Genomic DNA, 22,859 nt, shown 5'->3' with positions numbered 1-22,859 from the left:
CAGTATTCCAGATGTGGGCTAACAAGTGCTGAAGGGGATAATCACTTTCCTCCTTCCACTGGCTGTGGTCCTGTTAATACAGCCCAGATGTTGCTGGCTGCCTTTTCTATCCAGGCACACTGATGGCTCATATTCCCTCCAAGGATGAAAAACTACATGCATGCTAAGCAAGCTGCTATACCCCAAATACTCTGGTGGAAAAGACACCAAGATGAAGCGAGTAGGTAGACAAAAGAGTGCAACTGTAAGCACTGAAGCTTGATCTCAAAAGCAGGTTCCTGAACGGCCCAGGAGGAGCAATACTGACAGTTTTATTAGAGAAATGCATAAAATCGACTAGAAAATAGTGTGTTTGTGTTCCTTAGATCTGACCCTAAAATACAAGAAAATATTTCTTTTAAAGGTTACAGTCCTCTTTCTGTAGTGAAGCTTTTGTATGCAGTTTATCAACTAAAGATGTCTTTTACTAAAAAGCTTAAGAAACAGCTTTGTGTTCCCTTGCTATCAGCTGCTGTAACATTGATTTGGTCAGATAACTAGTGACTTGAAGATAATAAGAAATGGGAAATGCAAAGCTAGAGGTGCCTCCCTGGAAGATACATTTCGCCAGTCACAAGTTACTGGGCTCTACACAGAGGTTAGTGTGCACGATTCTACAGCCTGTGATACGCTGTGCTTCAGAAAAGATCAACTGGTCTGGCCTGAAACCTCAGAAGTCTCTAAATTTAAAAAAAGCCACAGAACATATTTGTATGTCTTATGTTAAGATCTTACTTAACAAGCATACAATTGCAAACTTGTATTCTGCTGCATCTTGAAAAACACTGTAATAGAGAACATTTGATTCACAGAAGGCAAAGAATCACAATGCAAACCTGAATTGTAGTACTTATGCTTGCAGAATACTAATATTTTACACCTTCTGGTCATGTTAATACCATATATTAGATTTGAGCCCTGAAACCTGCTCAAAGTAAAAAAGAAGTGAGATTTATGAAACTTTTCCAAGATGATTTATACTACTCATCTCTGCCTACTCCTAGCACACTACTTAACGTTAAATGCTTCACAATAGAGCTTGTTCCTCACCCCACCCCCAAGATGGAATCCAAGAAAACGTCAAAAATTATTCTTTAAATATTCTTATCAGGCATACTTTAAAATGTTTATCTTAGACATTGTTAAAACATATGCGTGGCTATCTCAAATCATATTACAGCCCAAAGTAAACTCTCAAAATCTAGACAGATAGCAATGTTTTTGTTCTAATAGAGAAATTTTACCCTAGAGAGACAAACGCACAGCTCCTACTGAGTTTAACGCACATTATATACATGTCGCTGAGGGCATAAGATATTTCCCTCCTAGAGAGCAAAGTATTTGATTTTTCATGTCAATTCATCACAAACCTGAGTGGAGGTCTTGGTGTGCATCAAATAATTTTTGAAATCTTTCCTCTGCTTTCAAAGCCCGAATAGTCCAAAGTCCCTGGAGGGATGATGACAAGTGGGAGAACACTGGACTTCTAGCTACAAAGGGAAATGAGAATAACTTAGCAATAGCTGAAGGACAACATTTAATTCTTTTTGTACCACACTAATCTTTAATCCTACTACTTTATATTTAACCATACAAGTTACTGTACTGCATCCTCTTGGAATAAATACGTAGTACCTTTAACCAAAGTCCTCTTACTCCATTAGAATCAGTCACAGCCAGGCAGATTCATTTATACAAAAATGTCTTACGTTTTTAACAATAGCTGTCACTGAAGAAATTCTTTGAGCTTTATTAATGATATGAGGCACCCATGTTTGTTATTCATAATGCTTAATATTCCATATCATAGTCAAGCTACAGTCAGGCACAAGAGCCAGATTAGGTCAGAAACACCATTAGTATGTGCATGCAAGGTCCCAAGACCAGCAACTTAGCATGTTCTGAACTAGCTTTACTTACAGATAGTAAAACTGACATACCCAAGGTTTATCATTATGCAAAACAGGAGCCAAGCATGTAATTCACTAGTTGAGAACCAAAGCAATAAGGCAGTTATTTGCACAGCAAAAGAAAAAAAAACTTTGATGGATTGTCTATAAAATACTAGCATTTCACATAATAATAAGCAGGCTTCAAGCTAACATTATGTCCCGCCAAACTACATACTTGTGGATTCTAGACGTTTAATATCTCTTGAAGTGTCTAAGAAATATCGTCGAAGAAAAATGAAAAGAATAAATAGTGGAATTAAGGGGATGAGTATCCAAGGAATCACTGCCACAGCCACAGCCACCACACCAAAAATCTGTAGAAGAGTCTGCAGCACAATAGAAACAAAATAAAAAACTCTTGCCAGACGAACTTAATTTAGAACAAGTATAAAACTATTTAACACTATTGAAACACTTAAATATTTAAACATAACTACCAAATTTAAGAGCAGATAAATTATATAACATATAAGCGACATCTATTTTAAGCAACTTGAAGAATTTACAGTAATACCAAATTTGACTAATTGTGCAGTTCATGGTTTTCTTCTATATTATTCTTAAAGAAATGTCTTTACAAAACTGGTTGACTGAACATTAGTGTGTGTCTTTGTGGACTATTCTGTTACTGCTGTAAGAAAGTAATAGAGGATTAATGGGCAACTAATCTTTAATGGACCCAAGCTATCTGGTGAATCAGGGATATGCTTTTCACTCCAGGTAAAAAGAAACTGTTGAAAGACTGACTTTCAGTTGAAAGACTTGGCAGTTGGAAAAGCTTTCAACACAGACTTGTAACTTTTTCCTACAAACACCTATGTCCCATTTAGAAAGAAAACCCAGTATCAGAGAAAGAGAACTTTTTCACCCCAAATGCCTGCATTGGGAAATGTTACAAGTAAGAAGACAATGTTAAACACTGCAAGGAGTGTCACAAGAGGCTAGTTTTGCCAGGTGTCCTTCAGAGTATGAGATTCAGGCTGGGGTAAACCTGAATTTACTTTTAGAAAACTAGATACAATGTGGAATGAATCTTTGTGGCTTAGGACAGTGGATCCTGGCCCAGCTTCCTGAATTAAATCTCCCATTCCTCATAGACCACTTCACATCCCTCACATCCCAGTTTAAATACACTACGAAAAGCATCATCTGCACACAAATTTCTTTCAGAACACCAGCTGTGTATGTATGTATGTATGGCACACTGAAATCAGGGTGCGCCCTTTTGCCCCTTAAAAATAGAGGGGAGGGGAAAAACCCACCATACACAAAAAAACCCCATCCCATACAAAAACCAGACAACTGAAATGTTAGCTCAACACTAAGATCCTCAATGATTTTCATTAACAAATTCCTTAGAAATGACAATATTTTCTAAAGGGTCTTAATTTTATGGACTGTAGAGGAGCCGCCACCTTCATCATCCTATATGAGGTACAAGTAACTTCCAGCTGAATTTTGTGGTCGTCTGTTGTTTAGATCCCAAAAATTCATTAGTGGCCACTGGGTCCTGAGAATGCATGTCTTACAGCAAAAAGGCTTCCATTCCTTTTTCTGTGCATTGAGTTGGAAAAGTGAAGCTATATGTCAGCTAAGGTCAGATACCAGAGAGCTACCGGAACTTCCACACACTTTCAATGGAAGAGCCTATGAAACACTGCATTTCCTGTTGCGCTTCTGGTAGCCACTCCCCAACACCTGTTCTAAAGCCAAAACAGAGCACAACTCTTTCCCCTACATCTGTTTCCTTTTTTTCTTCTTGAGGCTGCTTTGACTTTACCCTAATTTCACCTGACCAAACAGTAAACCCACACACCTTACACATTACGACTGCATGAGTTGGCACAATTTAGTCTTCAGCTCTAGGCAAGATCTTAGCTCATGACAGAGGATTTATCAGTGTAAAGCCTTGCATCTCATAGATCCTGAACGCACATTATAGAGTCTCATAAATCTATTATGGAAAGCAGCTATAGAGTAGGTATGGGGTAGGAGCTCCTAAGGAAGCTGCATTACCACTACACTGCTCATCTGGGTTAAGGTGTTGATGGCATTATGTTGTCTGACCTTCTAGATACGTGCAGTAGATTGTGAACATTTTACCTAGATTTCATAATGAGGAGGTAAAGTAGCAGCAAGAGCGCACGGTATTTCACTTGGATCAATTATGCACATGCTTATGTCAGCACAAAGCAAAACAAAGCACCCTGACTCCTCACCAGTGCTGCCATCAGCCCTTCTCTACCTTCTACTTCTCCCGCGTTCCTTAAAACCCTGTAAACATTTAATTTTTATTGTGGGATGAGGAGAAAGGAAATAATGATTCCTGACCTCCTCCAAATTTTCTCCTGTCTAGATCGCAGTTTTCCCTAACTGCTCATTGTCTCTGTCAAGCCTGTCAGCCATCCACACACTAGCTAATTTCTAAAGGCTCCCTCACTTCCATCCTCATTGGCAAATGGCGATCAAAGTCCACTCCTTCCTTCTGACGACTTACTCCCCAGTCAGATTTATATGCCTGCTGCCTTCCCCTTCTCCCTCCATTACATCCTAGACAGTCACAAAAAAGTGGTTTCTGAAGTACTTCTGACTCCTCATACCATCAGCCGCAAACCTGAAGCAGCCTTGAGGAAAGCTGCTATAAGGAAAAGACTTCCAAGGAGAATAAATGTTTCTTAATAAAAAATAAAGAAGCCAAACTGAACTTTTAGTGATGATAATCTACAATATGTTGCAAAGAGCTGGTGGGGGTGGGAGTGGGAGTAGAACTATTAGGATCCAGCTCATGTAAACAAAGCCTCGCTACAGTGAAAATGCAGGGAAGGAAAAGATGGTTAGGATGACTAAAGTAAAAATCTGACACCGCCTTTGGAAGGAATTTTAGATGAGCCCGCACCACCTTATCATTATAAAAATTTATGATAGGGTGGATCAGTCATGTGTGTTGTTTTTTTGGAAAACCAAACGTGCATACAAATTAACTCTTAATGAAGTAGTCTGAAAGCCAGACACAACCATTTGCAGACTGTAATCATGTAGTTACTGCGTGAGGTAAGGCAAAGGTTCTAGCTCCCGAGTTTCACAAGAGACAGCTAACCTCTTCAGCTGGAGACTGCCCTGGCTGCCAGCAGATTCCCTGTGTGCAAGCTGGAGGACCCGAGGTAATCAGCAGGCTGATGATAATGATAACATGAGTAGTCTGACTGCTCTTCTCTCTGGAGACAAGCAGTGAGCTAGGTATTCAGTTTGCACAGCAAGAAATACTCAGGACTGGGCATCTAGACCTTGCTTAGCAGAATCAGCTTACAATTAAAAATTGCATCCAAAGGCTAAGCAGGCAAAAATTCCCTACATAACAGAAATATGGCCAACAAAACCAGCACCTTTTACTGTATTTCTTAATTTCCACATTTACAAGTCTTCTGTAATGACTGTGCAGAAAATAACAGCCAAAGTTTTTTTAAAAAGGAGCCAATTAATTACATTTGATAGCTATCTGCACAGTATTGGAACCAAGGCCACCTTACACAAAAGACAACAGATGCACACACTACCGAGACTGAAAAGACCTGGATGGAGAAACTTGATTTGCTTCCCAATGGAGCCAGATTGTCCACCTTCAAATTTGGTTTCGTTTCCCTGGAGAAACTATCATCTCCCACTCACAGACTGCACATACCCTAGAGTACAAAAAAACACGTGCTGTTTCTGTTGGAGTCATCCTCTTGCTGGAAAAAATGCCAAGAGATTTCCCTCATGCTTTGGTCAGTGACTCTATTCACAGTGGCTTAATTTTCCTCAAGAAATCTCCTGTCTTACTGGAGCAAGTATACCCTCCTATAACCCTCTGGGGAAGTGAATGCTCTGATCAGCACATTCAGTTGCGAAACATGTGTTTTGCCTTTATCTTCTGATGACCTACATATTCCTCATTCTTATAAGCACTTAGTGATATCCTGGAGTTTCTATCTCAAACAGGTCTTGATCTAGGAAGAACAAGGTATTCCTGTACCACAACCACACAACTGAAAACCATTTAATGCAAATTAAAGAAACAGCAAGGAAAAAAAAAACAAAAAACCAACCAAAACCAAAAACCTGGAAAAACATGGAAAGTAAAAGCTGTAAGCTATACATTTATGACAATCTTACATGTATCACAAGCTATAAGCCCTTCCCTTTGTTTGCAGAAACTAACATTTATATAACGTTAAAAATCTTAGGACAAATTGTAAGACATTTGAAGTCATTTAATAAAGTTGACAGCAGAAAAATGCAAAAGCAAGATTTAGAGTTCAAGATGTCTCCTAAGAGTTTCTACTCTTCCATCCCATAGATCACCGCCCCTCCGCATCAGTTATACCCTGAACTCAATATTTCAAGTTTGGCTTAAGTAAGTCTTTGAAAAAGGCACCTGGCCTTCATGTACAACCCCACTTCAAACCCCTCAGGTCTGCTGACACTTTGTTCCAGTGGGTACTTGAGAGTCCTTTATGTCCTCATGAAAGTACCCAGGAAACAGCCCTCTGTCTTTTCTCTAATGAGCTTCATGGTGTCAGATCCTTGAGGTCTTCCATCTTCTTCCATAACTAAAAAAGAAGTTTTGTGGGTTTTTTTGTCTGTTTGTTTTTTAAATAGACCTTTCAGTGTATTTCAGCATCTCTTATACAATATACACATAAAGGGTATGACACAGTTGTGTGTCTGTGTAAGTTCCTGGTGTGCTTTGTCATCCACATGGGTTTGACAGCTATGATATAGGACCTACTACCATAGGAACCACGCCATTCTGGACTTGCAGCCAGTGACCTGGTAGTATCTCTAACGAACAAGTGGAGCCCAAGGGATGGGATTTGAGACTCAGAAACCTGAATATGGGAGTCTATATGTGACCTACATAGTGAAACTCCTGTCCTAGTTTAGTTTAGAAAGTGATTCATCTATACTTTAAGTGGATACCTGGTGACCTTATGGCTGACTATTTCCTAGAGTCCACTAACTATATTGAGCAGATGTCCTCTGACTACAGCAAAGTAAGGATCTAAAGCCCAACAAGGAGATACCTGAATTTTGATGACTGAATCTGCAGTCAAATCCCACCCAAGAACTGCAGTGTTCCATGACTGGTTTTACCAATATTTAATCAGAAGCCAAATACACCAATCCTGCCCCACTCCCAGCTCCTACTCCTTGAACCCCAACATGCACTCCCACGTATTACATTAGCCCATGGACACTGCCATGAAGCCATATGGATTTAATAATAGCAACAGCACACACCCTGGATTTCCAGTTTGCAACCTTAACTGCATTAACTTAGGGCACTCTCATTCAGGCTGTGCTGTCTGAAGCAAAGCCAGGTCAAGAAACTACAAAACCCCACTCTGTTCATACTTGCTTGGCATCACCCTTTCTCCTCCTCCCCTCCCCCTGACTAAAACTATTTCCTCGTTGGCTGTGCCAAATAACTGCATGCACAATCAATCCCTAATCCAGTTCTGACATTCTCTTTTTCCTTGAACACTTTATTGTATTTTCTAACATGCTTCTGCAAACCGGACTGTTTGGACTGACAGTCTTGCAGCTCTGTTAAAGCACAACTGCACAGGCTGCTGGTTACACTGGCACACCAGAGGACAAGCTTCCCTGGGGAGGAGCTTAATTGCAGTGAGCAGATCAGAGTGATAAACATTTCAGTCAGGCCAGCTGCATCCAGAGCAGCATACTGAACCACACAAGACATTTTTTGATGTTTTTGTCCTTGATTACAAAAAAGCCAGCAAACATCCAAATAGAAACCATTTACCTTTGTACCGCAATCCTCGGACATGAACAGCTCTACTTCATTTTACTCACTTAAAGTGGCTGAGACGTGTAGTCTTGTCTTTAAACTACCTTTTTAATGAAATTTATGGGTTTTCTTTTGGAACTGGTTAAAAAAAAGGACATATGGCTGTTTATACTATTGCTTGCCTCAAACTGTCAGGAACAGATTTGGCTTGAGAGAAAAAGCAATGAAGACTTAGGAGTACTAGAGAAAAAATGTTGCGCATAACTCCAATATTTAAAAGACATCTCAGATGTCGTCCTTTTCTGAAGCAGCCAGTGACAGCAATCTTTGACAGGAATGGCAGCTCTCAGTCAGTGTTAATTCAGCTTTATGAAAATGTGCATCCACAAGAAAATTGGGAGTGCAAAGACAAGACAACCAATGCACTGAAAGAGGAAAAAAAGGCACAGCTGTGAAAGAAATGAAAACTGTAATTTCAGATAAACTGAGTGAAAGAAAAAAAGGAAGAACTAAATGCTGCCAGCTCTAAAAGCTTCAAAACCAGCAAGCTTGTCTTATCTTCTGTGAGACACCCTCTCCTCTGCATCCTGCTATTTGCAATTAGTCGACAAGAGGTTACCTAACTAAATCTATATGTCACTGCAAATGGCCTGAATGCATCTCTCAGATGTATCACAGAAATGCATTTGAAATTCCCAATCACATCCTTAATGCCAGTACCTTCTATTTGATCTTGTCTCTTTAAGATAGTCTTTCTGGATCATTGTTTTTCCAAGCGAACAAGCATATACTTAGTTCCTCAGGGCAAATGTTTTCAGTGCCACCAACATGCTCATTCATTGACTTGGCATGCGTTCTGGCATTAAGTGAGAAGCCTTAATACTTGTTTGAGTTTGTGGCGAACTGTGTCCAATTGTTCTTTAACAAGTGACCTTATAATAAAAAGGGTGTTTTCTTTAATACATTGGCGCCGCCACTATTCTGTTGTATTTAAACAGCATCCTATCATCAATAATCTCTTAAGTCTACAACATGGGCTAGAAATAGGCCTCCTGGGCACCCTGGGCCAAGAAGCTTAACTAGCTTATGCAGGTCTCAATCCCAATAGCAGTTCTCAAAACTCACAGCCTGTATGTTGTCTGAGACTTCCAGATATTGATGCTTTAGAAATCAAGCCCAGGACTTCATTATTCTGCCTGACACTCAAAATACTTGCTCTTTAAAACTCTGCATTACATTCCTACATCATATAGAGGTTATTTTCCTTTTTATAATGAATTATCTTCACTCATGTAAGAAATTAGTTGCCAAGGCCCTTTGGCCACAGTAGTAAGTTACTTGCAGCTAATATAGATTTTCCATGAAAAACCAAGCTTTTAACAGAACCAAAGCTATGGCCTCTACTTATGCATCTCTACTTGCCGCTCCTGTTCATATACCCACTGTACATGGAAACCAATACTGTCACACAAAAAAGGACAGTGCCAACTGTCTCATGGATGTCTGTGGACAATGTATTTTTCTATTTATGAGCAGTAAAAACTTGAAGAGGACCTTTAATTTGATTTTCTCAAATGCTTTTCTTCTGTTGCACCTTGTGCCCACTAGTCACTTCTGCACAAAAGTGTTCTCAGTGATTTGGGCAGCAAGGCCCAACTTTGCAATGCAGATCTATATAAAAGTGAGAGTTCCTCTTCTTAAAGTTGTAGGAAGTTAGTTATACCTTTATTCTGATCTCCCTATATAAATTATGTAAAAAGTTAATAATTTTGTTGTTCAGCACTGCTAAGTTTGTTGTCATTTCCTGTGAATGTCTGCAGTCCCTATATTCTTATAGCTATATTCTTACACTGTTCTTTACCCAAGGGAAAAAGGCACACACATGCAAACTATTCACATAAAACATAGTGCTCTTTGTACCATGACAAAGATGCTATATCTTCCTGTGGAACACGTCAGATGCCAAGCACAATTTTACATGGTAGCTTGAGGAAACAGCATCAATCAGAGAGTGTAGAACATGCACACACACATGCTTTGCTTTCTGAGCAACTTTTGCCAGACCCTGCCTGAAACAGTATAGAAAAACATCTGGCACCACCCAGCCCTCCCAGAATTTACTTCTTCTCAGGTAGCAGAAAGCATCCCTTTCCATTATAGTAATTTAGCAGGTTTGTGACTCCAATACCCCCCACCATTGCAAAGTGTGGCCACTTTGTTGGCTGTTCCACTTGCTTCAAGATTCCCAGAGCAATGCATTTTTTTTCCTCCTCTATCAATCCCTGCTGCCAAATAACTGATAGTTTTAAAGGAAAATAAAGAATGGCTTGGCAATTTCTGCTCCCCTCCTACCTCTTAGAAGTCTTTTCCCCAGCTACATAAGCCTAAGACATCCCCACTGAGCACAGACTCTGATGAAATCAAAACACTGGATTCGATGATGGGTACTTTTCTCTTTAGTACTACTACAAATGGTTTACTTTCTTCTCTGTTCTTTGCTCATATGCTTAGCACTTTATCAGCAGATGCCAATTCACCAATATTGTCCTTAGTCTTATCCCACTTACAATCCTTCTAAAAGCAGTTTTTCTCTCAGTGGTAATTCTTATTTCGTCTTGGCCCCCCCCCCCCTCCCCCCCATGGAAGGGGGGCACATAGCCATTGAACAAAATAAACAAAAATCAACAAATATCTCTCTGGTTTCAGGCTATTAGATTGCAGGAGGTAGAATTTACAAGCTGATAAATAATGATGCTAAAAATGGATAGTAAAAGGACTGGAAAGGGATAGGTCTTTTGACACCCCCAGTACAAAACTGAAGGCTGGAGTACTAAACAGGTAATGGACCATAGAAAGCAGCTAGGTTCTCATGCTCTCCCCAAACAGCATGTTCTATTGCTACTGCTGGAGAAATACCACTGGCCTAGACTAATTCCCTGTATGGCATTATTTAGTGTTCTTACGGTCCAGTCTATTCACTTCTTTGCTAAAATACTACCCACTGTTCCTGTGACAGATTCCCCGTAGCTAATGATGGTATCTTTACCTTTTCATTCATGCTGTGTACATTTTTTCCCAGTTTTTCCAAATGTTTGGCAAAATTTTGCTTACCACAGGTTCTGCTGCCCCATATGTCGCAGCTTTGCAAACTCTGTCTTTGAGCTATATGTACTTTCCCCAGGCCTCTAGTCCTCCATGGCCATAATACCAGAGCAGCCCTGTATCCTCCTCAAGAATACCTCATTTTCAACTGCATAACCTTTTCTGCTCAGTCAAGTCTAATTGCTTTGCCAGAAGTCAATTCTGAGTCTTAAAAAAAAGCTTTGTTCTACATTTGAACTGTGAGCTCTTCTGTTAAAAACAGTATCAGCTCTTCAATAATGCAGCTCTTCAGTCTTACAGCAATTACAAGCTTTTAAGGATTTTAGTGTTTGTTCTTGCTATTTAAAATACACTATTCATATATTTATTTTTAGGTGGAATGAAGTACTGCTTATATTTCTGTAAGTTCCACAGCGGTCCTTCTGCCCCAGTTAAATAAAAACTATGAAAAATAAAAGAATAGCACCAGCTACCCTGAAAAATAAAACTACCTTCTGTTCTTTTCTGATCATACTCTTTCATAGCAGATATGCAAAAAATGCTTTTTAGTCTGTCTCTGGGGTTTTTTTCCTAACCTCCCCAGAGGTTTGCCACTCTGATACGGCTATAAAATACTACTTTCCTAGTCAAAATAAACTCTTGACTCATAATTCTTCAGTACTACATTCTGCTCAGTGATCATTGGGCTCCAGAAAGCTTAACAGTGGCCTGATGCTTTCAGCAGTTGTATTTTAACTAACCAGCACCAGCCTCTCACCACCACCGTCAGGTTTCACCCTGTTCAGTCATTCTCTGCAGGTACCGAGCCCAGTGGCACCTCGAGAAGTAAAAAGAAACTTCCCTTGGTGGAGAACAAACATTATTTACCATGGCAAGTGCATGGTCATTGGTAATTTGTTACAAATTTGCTCCATGTACCATCAGGAAGACTTTCCACAAGTTTCTTTACACGAACCATCAAAGACACACTTACCAAAGTAAGTAACTGATACCAGGTCTGACCCCGAAATCCAGACTTTCTACCAGTGAGAAAAATGAAAAATTATTTTTCTCGTATTATGATATTTTCCCAGTATTATGTTATGTTTAAGAGGAGGACGGACAACTGCCTCAGGTACCAAAGCAAGCACATTTAGAAGGGAAAATCTAAACCCATTATTTTAGCATATGAGTTACTTTCATAGTAAGAGAGCTCTGCTTATTTAAACATTAGACTGATTTCAAAACCCAATTAAGAAAAGCAGAAAGAAAAAAAGATTTAGGGATATAATTGTGGAAGAAAATGCAATCACTCAGCATCCTGTTCTTCCACACTGCAGGAACAGTTATTATCGAGCTTGTGAAAGATCCTTCCTTTCTTAACACACAAATTTTTACTATTTCAAGAATGCAACCAAAGTGAATCATTTTTTTAAAATTATACAAAACCATCCTGTAATGCAGGTATAAGCTTCCCAAAGACATGTGACATTCGGTTCCCAGCTGAACTCTCATCTTTTGCTGTATAAAATTGCCCATACTGCAGCCTCTGACTTTTGAAGAAAAAAGTCATAGAATCACAGGATGTTTTGGGTTGGAAAGGACCTTAAGGATCATGTAGTTCCAACCCCCCTACAATGTGGGGGACACCTTCCACTAGACCAGGCTGCTCAGAGCCCCGTCCAACCTGGCCTTGAACACTGCCAGGGATGGGGCATTCACAACTTCCTTGGGCAGCCTGTTCCAGTGCCTCATCTCGAGTTTTCAAATGAGCTGCAGAGTTCACCAGACAGCCATGGTATCGGCTTCAGCAAGAAAAAAGTTCTTACGTTCTGCATGAGATGCACACATAATCCTGGCAGCACATTCCTATGAGATGCAGTCTTTTTTTTTGCTAACAATAATTCCTTGTTCCACATGTTTGTTTTGGGCATAAATATGCATAATGATTTAACACACACACACACACGCACACACCCCCCACCCCAGCTATATGGCTTAGTAATTCAAATAACTTCGAAGTTTTTCCTTCCTTCTTGAATCAAAAGTGAAATCTCCAAAAGTCCTTTTGCCGAACAGTGAAATCCTAATTTGTAAGCATACACTGCCCTATCTATAATATATCAGTAGTTTAAGGCAATCTAGATTTGTACTTATCACCATTTGGAACAGGATTGTTACACTCTTATGACTGACAGCAGAATTAAAAGATTTCTAGTTACTGTGAAGTGTTAGAAATGTTAATGATCTTCAGAAGTCTTAAAAATAATCATCAGTGTGAGCTACAGATGTGAAAGGCTGCAATAATGCTTAAAAAGTCAGGTAAATACCTATAAATACAATAATAATAGTAAAGAAAATTCCCACTTTGGCACCAAAAGCAGAAGTGATATAATATAGAGACATGGACCAAAAAGAAAAGGAGAAAACTGCAGAACCTAAGTTCACTGACATCAGAGTATTTCTTTGCCCTCTTTCAGAATAGGAAAGGCAACAAGAAAATATCTTCCAACAGATACAAAGAGCCCCAGGCAAATGGAGTCTCTCTCTGGAACCTCTCCACCTTAACCAAAGGGAAGAAATATCCAAACCACACAGAATGGAGGCACATCACTGGACCTCCACACAACTATCCTGCTTTCTAGTAGCTGAAAATGTCTTGAGAGTAATCTGAAAAAGAAAACAGAGAAGCCAATTTGAAGAAGAGACTACTGAAACCTGACAGAAATTTTGTATTTACAGGTTTCAATCCAACATACCAAACTACCGCAAGAACAACTACGTTTTTGTCTTCCTACCACTAAGCCACAATCTGCTTAAAATGTTAGAGAAATGACAAGGAAGGTTGCACCTTACAATGCTCATGTGCTCTAGAAAAATAAATAGAAAAGATAGAATTCCACTAGGTGAAAGCTAGCTTTATTTTTCCCCAAGTACTATATTCAAAACACCAGTATTCCACATGTCATTGAGAAAACAGAAGGAATAGCCCAATAGCAAAAGTATTATCTGCATTTACCATATAAATGGAGAAGTATGAAAACTAAAAGGAAAATAGTCAAGAAAAACATGAAAAGCAGAAAAGTGGTAAAGGAAACATAAGGAAGCAAGATGACAAAAGGTAATAAAATCATTGTTTTCCAGTATTACTTTATCTGCTTTCCCACATTAGATAAGGGGTTACATCTTAAAATCTTATTAATATTAAGAAAATACAAAACTGAAGAGAGTTACATCATGTTCCCACACATTTAATTTTTGTTACTGCAATGATATTCATTGCCTTGACATTAATATGTGGAGAATGACATGCATACCTGTCCTTATAAAAATTCTACACACAAACATAAATAGGGGAAAAAAATGGGCTGAGGGAAAGGATTGAGCTTGATTATATATGACTGCTATAGTAAGAACAGACCTTTAGCCTTCCCTAGAAAACGAAGGTCTGTGTATAAACAGGAATCCAACTATCAGCAGCGACTCTAGACATTACATGTTTTATCCCATGCACATACCATCAATCTGAGTAAATACGCAGTCCATATGATGCGAGACACTGATGCTTACATTCAAAGGAATTCATGACAGGTACAGCATAAAGACCAGCAATAGCTTTGCCATAGATTATCTCCACCGCTGGTCACCATCAACAGACTAATTGGCTACTGGGATTTAACAATCAAGGCATTCAGAGACAGTTGGCATTAACATTGGTCTGGGAGACACAAGTGCAAACCAAGCCTCCTTTTCCTCCTCAAACTCTCACCCCCCTTTTTTGGGGGGGAGAGGGGAAAGAGAGGGAAGGGGGAGAAGGATGATGATGACGATCAGGAAGGCAGGATGGACAGTTTTTTCTTTGTTCATTTGTTTTTAACAACAACATGTATAACCCCTTTTTATGTCAAAGAAAATTGCTAAGCTGAAAGCACATATAGAATATCAAATGACTATACTAAAAATTAGTTTTTATCACAATTTTAACCTTTTTTGAAATTAGAGTTCAAAAGTAACCGATGAAAAATATATACTGCATTGTCTTTACGTTTTAACTGGTCTCTCATTATGCACTAGCAAAATGCACTGTCGCATGCATCTCAGGAATGTGCAGTTAGGACATCAGTTCTACAAAAAGTTCCATGAGTTTTCAGTAGTCAAACGCCACCAGGCAACTGTTAGGGGTTTTTTTTAATCTTTCTTTTTTTTTTTTTTTTTTTTTTAATTATTATTATTTAAACCTCAGCACAGCTGCATAATCTTGTGATCTAACCATCAAACAAAACTACCAGGATTCAGCAGAAGGGAAGCCAAAAGGTGTCTCCAAGATACAGGTCTGTTCTATGTAGCAGGCTAAAGAGAATATGCTGACATTTAACACAGATCCCACACAGATCTTACAGCTGTTATTTTTTGACAGCATATTTATGATCATGTTTTAGATGCACTCATGCAAACACACAGAACAAGCTACTATTAAATGAATAAAAATCTCTCTTAAAACTCACACATGCATGCATACATACAAAACCAGGCTAAAGTGGAAAAAACAACACAACAAACCCCCCAGAATCCCACCTCTCACAGAAATCACAAAATAACAATGTCATTGTTAAACTAAAAGATCCTGGAATTCCTTCTACACACTTTCCCTGACATCTTCACACAATAAAATGCAGGGGTCAGTGGTACTGAAACAAGGGACGGCAGTTCCACTCTTGTGCACATACGAAAGCAAGTGACCCAAGCTATTATTCCAGTCTGAGGCACTTTTTGTTCCTAATATCCAGATGCAGCAGCTTTATTTTTTTAGCTTTCTTTTTTTTTTTTTTTCCCTTGAAAAAAGAAACGACTGTGGACACCTCCTTCACATTTTCCTTTTCTTCAGCATTTTCACTTCATAAAGCTGGAGTCAATGTGTTTTGTGTGTAGTGAGAAGGGAATGGCACATTCAGTGGTGGTCTCAGCCGCAGCCTACATTGGTGGCTCAAGTAGTCTCAGGATTAGGCCTTTGTGTGTGATGAAAGGATATGAAAAGTCAGTTATTTAAGCTCAGTCAAGCTGTTGATTTTGGGGAGGAAAAAGGTTTTGCAATTCAGTTTTCCTCAATAAATCATTGCCCTTTTTCAAGATAGTTCACATGTTCACAGTGTTCTCCAGAAACAAAACAGATCATGATTTTTCCCCCCCTCAATCCAGCATAGGGTAAGAAATCAAAATGAAGGGGCCATCACATTAAGTTACTCAAATTCACTGGAAACAAAAGCAGAAAATCAACTCTGTTAACAAGTAATAATATCACTGAAGAACTAAAAGGACAAGAAACTAGAGAGAAAACCATCCCTTTAAAATTTATCATAATTAACAAAACCAAAAGAAAGTCTGAAATATATTTCAGTGTCCTATATATTCAATCAGTTTACACATATAATTTTCAACCAGCAGTTTTATCAATTTGGGTACTCATCCTGCATCACCCAAGACCACTATTTAAAGATGTTAAGCCTCTGCAGATCTATCTCAAGTCAAAGTGAGATTCAGGGACTGAAAACAAACCTCATTGTGATGAGTTCTCAAAAATAGGGCATCCAAAATACTGGCCACTTAGGAACACCCAGGCTAATGTACGTAAAATACTATTAAGGATATTGGATTCCTAATTCCTAATACTTCCCTGTTAAATTCTTTTATTCTATTCTTCAGCTGACCTTTTCCTAAATTTATATAGTGTGTTTTATTAGTGCTGCTTTGAGCTAGACATTGCTATGCATTTTAACCAGGATATTTTAAACTACAAGCCCCACACCTACCAGTGAAGTCCACATCAACAGAACCTTGTACTCCCACAGAGCTTAAGGCAGGACAGTTGGTTATAACACTGTTGGTTATAACAGTTGGTTATAACACTGAGTAAATCAGCTGGTATTCTCAGAGAAGCCTAAGAAAATTGAGTAACAAAATCCCAGTTGTCTTAAATGGCCCCTGACTTTCTTAACTCCCTTTGGACTTACTCATAGGATGATCAAGTTTGTAACAAGTAAAGAGAGCATTTCTGCAATTATTTGGGTAGCTCTTTGAGGCTGCTGTCAGGCCTGCCCTCTTTTTAAACTAACAAATACACAAATAAAGCACACATATCTACATGAAGCTGATTTTTAAGTCCTCTTAGAAAGTTTTAAAGCACTGTGATGGCCTTCACACAAGTGACCCTTCACCTGAGGAGATGGTAACTTAGTTGGAAAACACCTGCCAAAAATCTTTAACTCAGAAAAAAGCAAGGAAGATGCAGAACTGAGGCTAACAGTACTATGACAAGTAACTAAAAATATGTTAGTTCACAAAGAAACCCAAACACCATCTTCACCAAACAAGTTCATTCAGCTTTCTGACTATCTGAATCAACCCACAAACATTAATTACTACCTGATTTACAAACATATTGAATGCTGTATTTAGTAAACTAAGTGAACATAGCATTGCTTTTTGTTCTGTTTTTTAGGAGATCTGGTATAGAACTTTACAGCTAGCCACACTCCATTACAGTAGATGAGGCTCAGGCTTAGGCTGCAGACTGTAAAGCCCATTTTTTATTTCAATGACTTTGAACTGTACTGTAAGCGTACAACTACAGATGATAATCCCAGCTGAAATGCCCAGCTTTGGTTTCTTTTCAGTTTCTATACTTCACATCTACCCACAGAGTTCTGTTCAACAGCCATGTAGTCGAACATAGCCATAAATGTGTTGTCATAAAAGAGACTTATTTTTTATTTATAAATCTTGTGGCTGCAGCAGTAATTTCTACGAAAAGACAGTCAACTGCACTAACATGACATGTTATATATACTGTTGAAATTCGTAAGTTAAGAAGAAAAAAATGACTGCCTTCTTCTAGTGAGGACTGCCCCTCCTGCCCCCAGTCTCTTCAAAGTAGGTGTGCTATATTTTGGTGCATTTAAGAGCCAAGAAAGAAAGGATGGCATTCAACTTTAAAGGCAGTGAGAGTTGCTACTTCAGGAGTTATTGCGAAGCAACAGTTTTGCAAACTCTAGACAGGTTTACAGAATACACAAGTTCTATCACCGATTTTTGTGCTTGCCACATACCTTTTATTTTTGCTGTAACAAGTAAGTGTACAATAACTATCTCCTGTCTTGAAGAAAACTAACTGTTTCTTCTTCATTGACTCAATGGAAGATGCAAAAAATTCAACTCTTTTAGTTCAAGGAATTAATTTTCATGCAGTATAGCTGTCTAGACTCATCATGCTCATTATGACTGCAGTGCAGTGTATAAATCTTATTAGGCACTCTAAAAAGAACATTATCAATTTTTAGCATTGCCTTAAAATCTCTGTTCAGTGCAATTACAAAATTTCAAAACTAGTAGATTTTATTTATTTATTTGTAGGTATTTAAATGGGCTCATCTTGTAGGTTTTGGGTGTCCAACCACACTGCATTTATCTGTGCAGAAATTATACACTCACTTGCCAATATGGTAAAAGGGTGGAATGCTTCACAATGATCTTAGCAGTAACTCAGAAAAACGACCACTTCTTCAATGCAAATCCGCTCAAGAAAAGCTTCTACACACAAAGTAAGATGAACCAGTTACTTCATTGTTTATTAAGTTTCACTTGATTTCTCCTGACAACCATTTAAACAATGAATGTTGGGAAATGTCTCTCAAAGAATCAGCAACAATGGCTGGGATCAGAGCTTTTATATTTAGCTAATACTGTTTTTAGAAAAGAGAAAATATTTCTTCATGAAGGGATTATAAAGTCTTATAAAAGACACCTGCAAACAAAACAAGTGACAAAAGATCTCTATCGTAATTGATAACAGTTATCCTTCGTAAAAATCTATGCTTCTTCAGAAATAAATATATCTTTGCTATTGAATTTCAAAAGACATCCACTAACCAACAAGCCTGCTGATCAAGAACAGTAAGTTTGAGGAAACCTGCCAAAAAGGAAGTGCTTTTGTCTTATGGATAGCAGCGCATTATTAGTCAACAGTAAGTTCCTACATTTTCTTTTCTGATGCCAAACAGGTAAGCTTTGAAGCACAGTATCTTTTTAATAGTGTACTGGACATGTGACATCTACTTCATTTTTTTAAAAAGGAAAACTTCTTGCTCAGAATTCAAAGTTTGGAATTGAGAAATAATTCAAAAGCTGATTTAAAAGAAATGCGAAAACTAATCAAGATGAGGGAAAATGTTTACAAAAATGCAGATTACAGTAGGAGCCTGAAAGAAGAAAACAGTCACATTGAGAGCAACAGCCTTCATTCTTTTGTCCCAAACTAGTTAAGTTTTGGTAAGCATATACCGCCTAAAACATCTATACACTGGTCAAATAACTCAGTTTTCCAATCTGCTAGTAGATGATTTGTATGTGCTGTGCATACATGTCAGCTCCTCCCTTAGTTTTCTTTTCTTAGAAAAGAGGGTAATTCTCAAGACAGTTTGCTTCAGGGTCTCCTCCCAAAAGGAAGTATGGACAAGACCACACCAACTTTGTCTCCCTCTGCTTATGCAGACTTCTCTAATATTTTCCCAGCAAATTCTGCATCCTCAGACAACCCCACATGCCTTCAAACCACATGCCAGGGCATGCAGAACACCCACTCAGTTTCTTGCTAAGAAAACACCATGCAAGTGGGCTGCAACACAACTCTGACTTTACTGAAAATGCACACAACTAAGGGAAAGGGTTAATCATTTTATCTCAAAACCACAGCAGCCAAAGGATGCTCTGGCCATGAGTAGTATGAACATACACAGTGCAGTCTGCCGTAAAGGGGACAAACCCCTCCGCATTGCTTGGTGTAACAGCCAAGGAATACTATGCAAAAGAGATGGTTTTGACTTTGTGGATGTAAATCCTATGCTAAGAGAAGAGGATAAGGATTGCAGGACAGCCTGAGCTTCTGGCCAAAAAAGAAAGGCACATAAGTATTGTCCCAAGAGACCTGAAATAAAGTAAAATATTCTGTCTAATACGACAGAGACTGAAGAAAATGTTCAATCTGTATAACCAGTAGAAAACAAGTGGTATATTATAGAAAGATGTTTATATTGTACTTTTTGGAGAGAGTTTGTCAGGGCCCTAAAAGCCCATGAACTCAAAATCTTGATATTCACAATAAACAACTCTCTAACTCATAAAAAACCCCAATGACTTTAATTGAAAGGTAAAACACATCACCTTCCTTTCTTCCCCAAAAATGACATGCAGCACTGTAACGCTTTGAAAAATAAACGCACAACTTTAACAACTTAACTAAACTTGGAAAAGACTTTATCTTTAGAAGTGTTTTTAACTCACTCCTTGGAACATATTTTTTTTCTTTCCTATTTTCAAGAGTTCAGCATTGACATGATTACACTGCTTAACCCACAATGTCTTTGGTTTATTTTTAAAGAAGTCAAAATAAGGTTTAGATCCTGAGTAAGTTATCTCTAACAGACAAAGAGAAGTTAGCAATAGCACCTTAAGAAACCTTTCTGACTTGAGCATGACAGGTCTGATCCACTAAGTGGATCTAAGTCACTGCTTTCTCCCCATGATTGTGTGTGATTCATGTTATTTTCATACAGTACGCTCAATTTTTTTTTTTCAGCTTTATCCTTCCACATTTTTTTTACAAGGAGGATTAAATAGCAACTGCAACAGAAAAATTACCTTGATGTCATATATAATCCTTTATCCTTTCATCATCACCAAAATCTGAGTGCTTTGTCCATCTTTCTTGTCTGCAGCAACTTATTTCACTTGTTCCTATTAAGGTTATTATATTCACCCTATTACTACTAATCTTTCCTTTGTAAATAGCCACACCTATTTTAATCCAAAATGGTGTGGTAAGCATTTGATTCTTTGTGGAAGCAGACATTTAATTAGGTTAATCTGTGCTATCTTTTCATGCAAGTTGATTGTTTCTTTACTATGGACATATTTCTTATAACAGCAATAAGCTTGCCAGGTTGCTTGGAGGCAAATCAGGAGCAATTTACCAAGCATGTAGCTACTATGAACTGAAATCCTGACATAATAGCAAGCTGTGTATAGCCACTCCTACCTGCCAGTTATTACTCATGTTAGCTTTTTACCGACACATTAAATTCCAACCGCACCTTTCTTTCACAAACAAGTACTTTCTTTCAACTCAGCTACATCTGTGACAAATAGCTGATCTTCACCAAAGCATACACGAATCTAAATTCAGAATGCAGTGCAGAAGTCTTTGACAGTAGCAACAGAATTACCTGCACGAAGTCCAAAAATGTCAATGGAAGCAAGTCATCCAGGTGGCCAATATCTTTGGAGAAACGATTTAAGATTCTTCCTATAGAAACAGGGTTGGAGAAGAAAAAGAAGAAAGTAAATATAATTCCTGAAAAGATCAAAATATCTCAAACACACCACGTTTTACCATTTTAGTAACAGTTAAAAGGAAACAGCTGGAATCTAAAGATAAAAAGACAATTTCTGAAACCACCATGAAGGGACTCTTTTACAACCACTGCAATGTATTTTGACGAATACTTTTTTACAAATGCCTTTTACCCAAATATAAACTCTGTGCTTAAAATGCTAGGAAAAAATTAAAATGGGCTTTGAAGAGAATAGTTTAATAGAATTTAGCAAATGTTTTATATGCTCAGCATGCGCAAATAAAGATTTACAGTTCAGACAACTTAATGCAAGTTTCATCAAGTAACATCACCCAGAATCTGCTCCTATCCTGAAACTCACTAGTGCATGCATGTCCCAGATAGATCGTAGTTGATCTAACTGATCCTTTTTAGTATTTCTGTTCCCACCCCTCCACCATTACACGTGGGTTCAAATTGCAGGCATTTCTGAAATGAAATTTAAGACAGATTTAATGCAGCCTTACATTTATACTTATTCAAAACCTTGACAATACTGATCTTTATTAAAGCTAATAAAACAATTTTTAATCTGCTGCCAGTGAAGCATTTATGCTTCTTTATTTTCCCAAGTTCTACTTCAGTGAAAAATTCAGTTACAGCGAGAGTTCTGTAATAATTAAAGTCACAATGCTGCCACCTGTAAGTGGATTAGTATCTTTCTCTATTAATCGATATCTCTACTCACCAGGAAAGAAACTAAGTTAAGGATGGGAATCTGGCCTTTCTAAGGTGTGTAATGCCCGTACATGCATTCACATTGCTTTTTTTATCTACATATATCTTGATTCAGTTATTACTTCTAACTGGTACAAACACATTCACTGCATGGGCAACAAAAGACTTTTCTTTTTCTTTTCAAAGGAGCTCATTAAACTGAAAGCAGTTAAGTTTGAAGTTTCCAAGGAGTGCGTTGGAGACGTAATTCAGAGATAAGAGATACTGAAGTAACTTCTGTAGCAACCATCGTTCTAGTTTTCTGTTCACAGCTGCCTCGGAATTATGGATTTTGTTGCGTAATACTGATTTCTTCTTTTAAGGGAATTTCCGTTCCACACCAAGCAATATGCAAAACATGCTCTGCTCAGGCCTGGGACATGGCTCCAAAGAGAGATACTGATGACTAACAGCTTATTTTGCAGTACTTTAATACCAAAGGCAGTTACTTAAGGCAGACAACAGTGCAATTAATCCATATTTTTTAGGCTCTGCATAAGGAAGAGGAAGAGTATATAGCAGCACAAGACAGCAAAATCTCTTTCATGTGTTTCTACTGGGAATGGCAGCTGTGGATGTCCCCTTTCACTTATTTCATGTTGGGGTAGATACATCAGAAGGAACTCCAAGGCAATTTTTTTTGAAGTTTCCCTTTCCTCTGATTTCCTTGACTGGCTGTGGACAAGTGATCTAGTACATATGGCATGCATGCTGTAAGCTAAGACTTCTTAATATCCCTAAATATCCCATTCCAGGTTATCTTCAAATGAACCAAGAGTTCACTGTGAAAAAAAGAAGATCATTCAAAGAGGTTAAATGCTTCCTTCTGACAGGACT

General features: G+C 38.3%; 1 protein-coding gene across 7 annotated transcripts in view; it reads right to left on the bottom strand.

Moving 5' to 3' along the window:
* The window catches only part of ABCC4 (ATP binding cassette subfamily C member 4), a 152,919-nt gene that overhangs the window by 46,513 nt on the left and 83,547 nt on the right, over positions 1–22,859 (bottom strand). For 5 of the 7 annotated variants that reach the window (XM_030476125.1, XM_030476126.1, XM_030476127.1 and 2 more), the window contains exons 20-22: positions 21,138–21,217; positions 2,167–2,317; positions 1,410–1,529 (exon numbers count right to left, since the gene is read on the bottom strand). In XM_030476125.1, coding sequence (XP_030331985.1) covers positions 1,410–1,529; positions 2,167–2,317; positions 21,138–21,217 — 351 coding nt within the window. Of the gene's footprint in view, positions 1–1,409; positions 1,530–2,166; positions 2,318–15,051; positions 15,922–16,079; positions 16,114–21,137; positions 21,218–22,859 lie in introns of those variants that run through there. The other 2 variants (XM_030476130.1, XM_030476131.1) reach the window with 2 other exon arrangements.

Source organism: Strigops habroptila, chromosome 2 (assembly GCF_004027225.2).
Source record: "Strigops habroptila isolate Jane chromosome 2, bStrHab1.2.pri, whole genome shotgun sequence".
Lineage (NCBI taxonomy): Eukaryota > Metazoa > Chordata > Aves > Psittaciformes > Psittacidae > Strigops > Strigops habroptila.
Note: the sequence above shows the minus strand (reverse complement) of the source record. Positions and strands in the feature narration are given on the sequence as shown.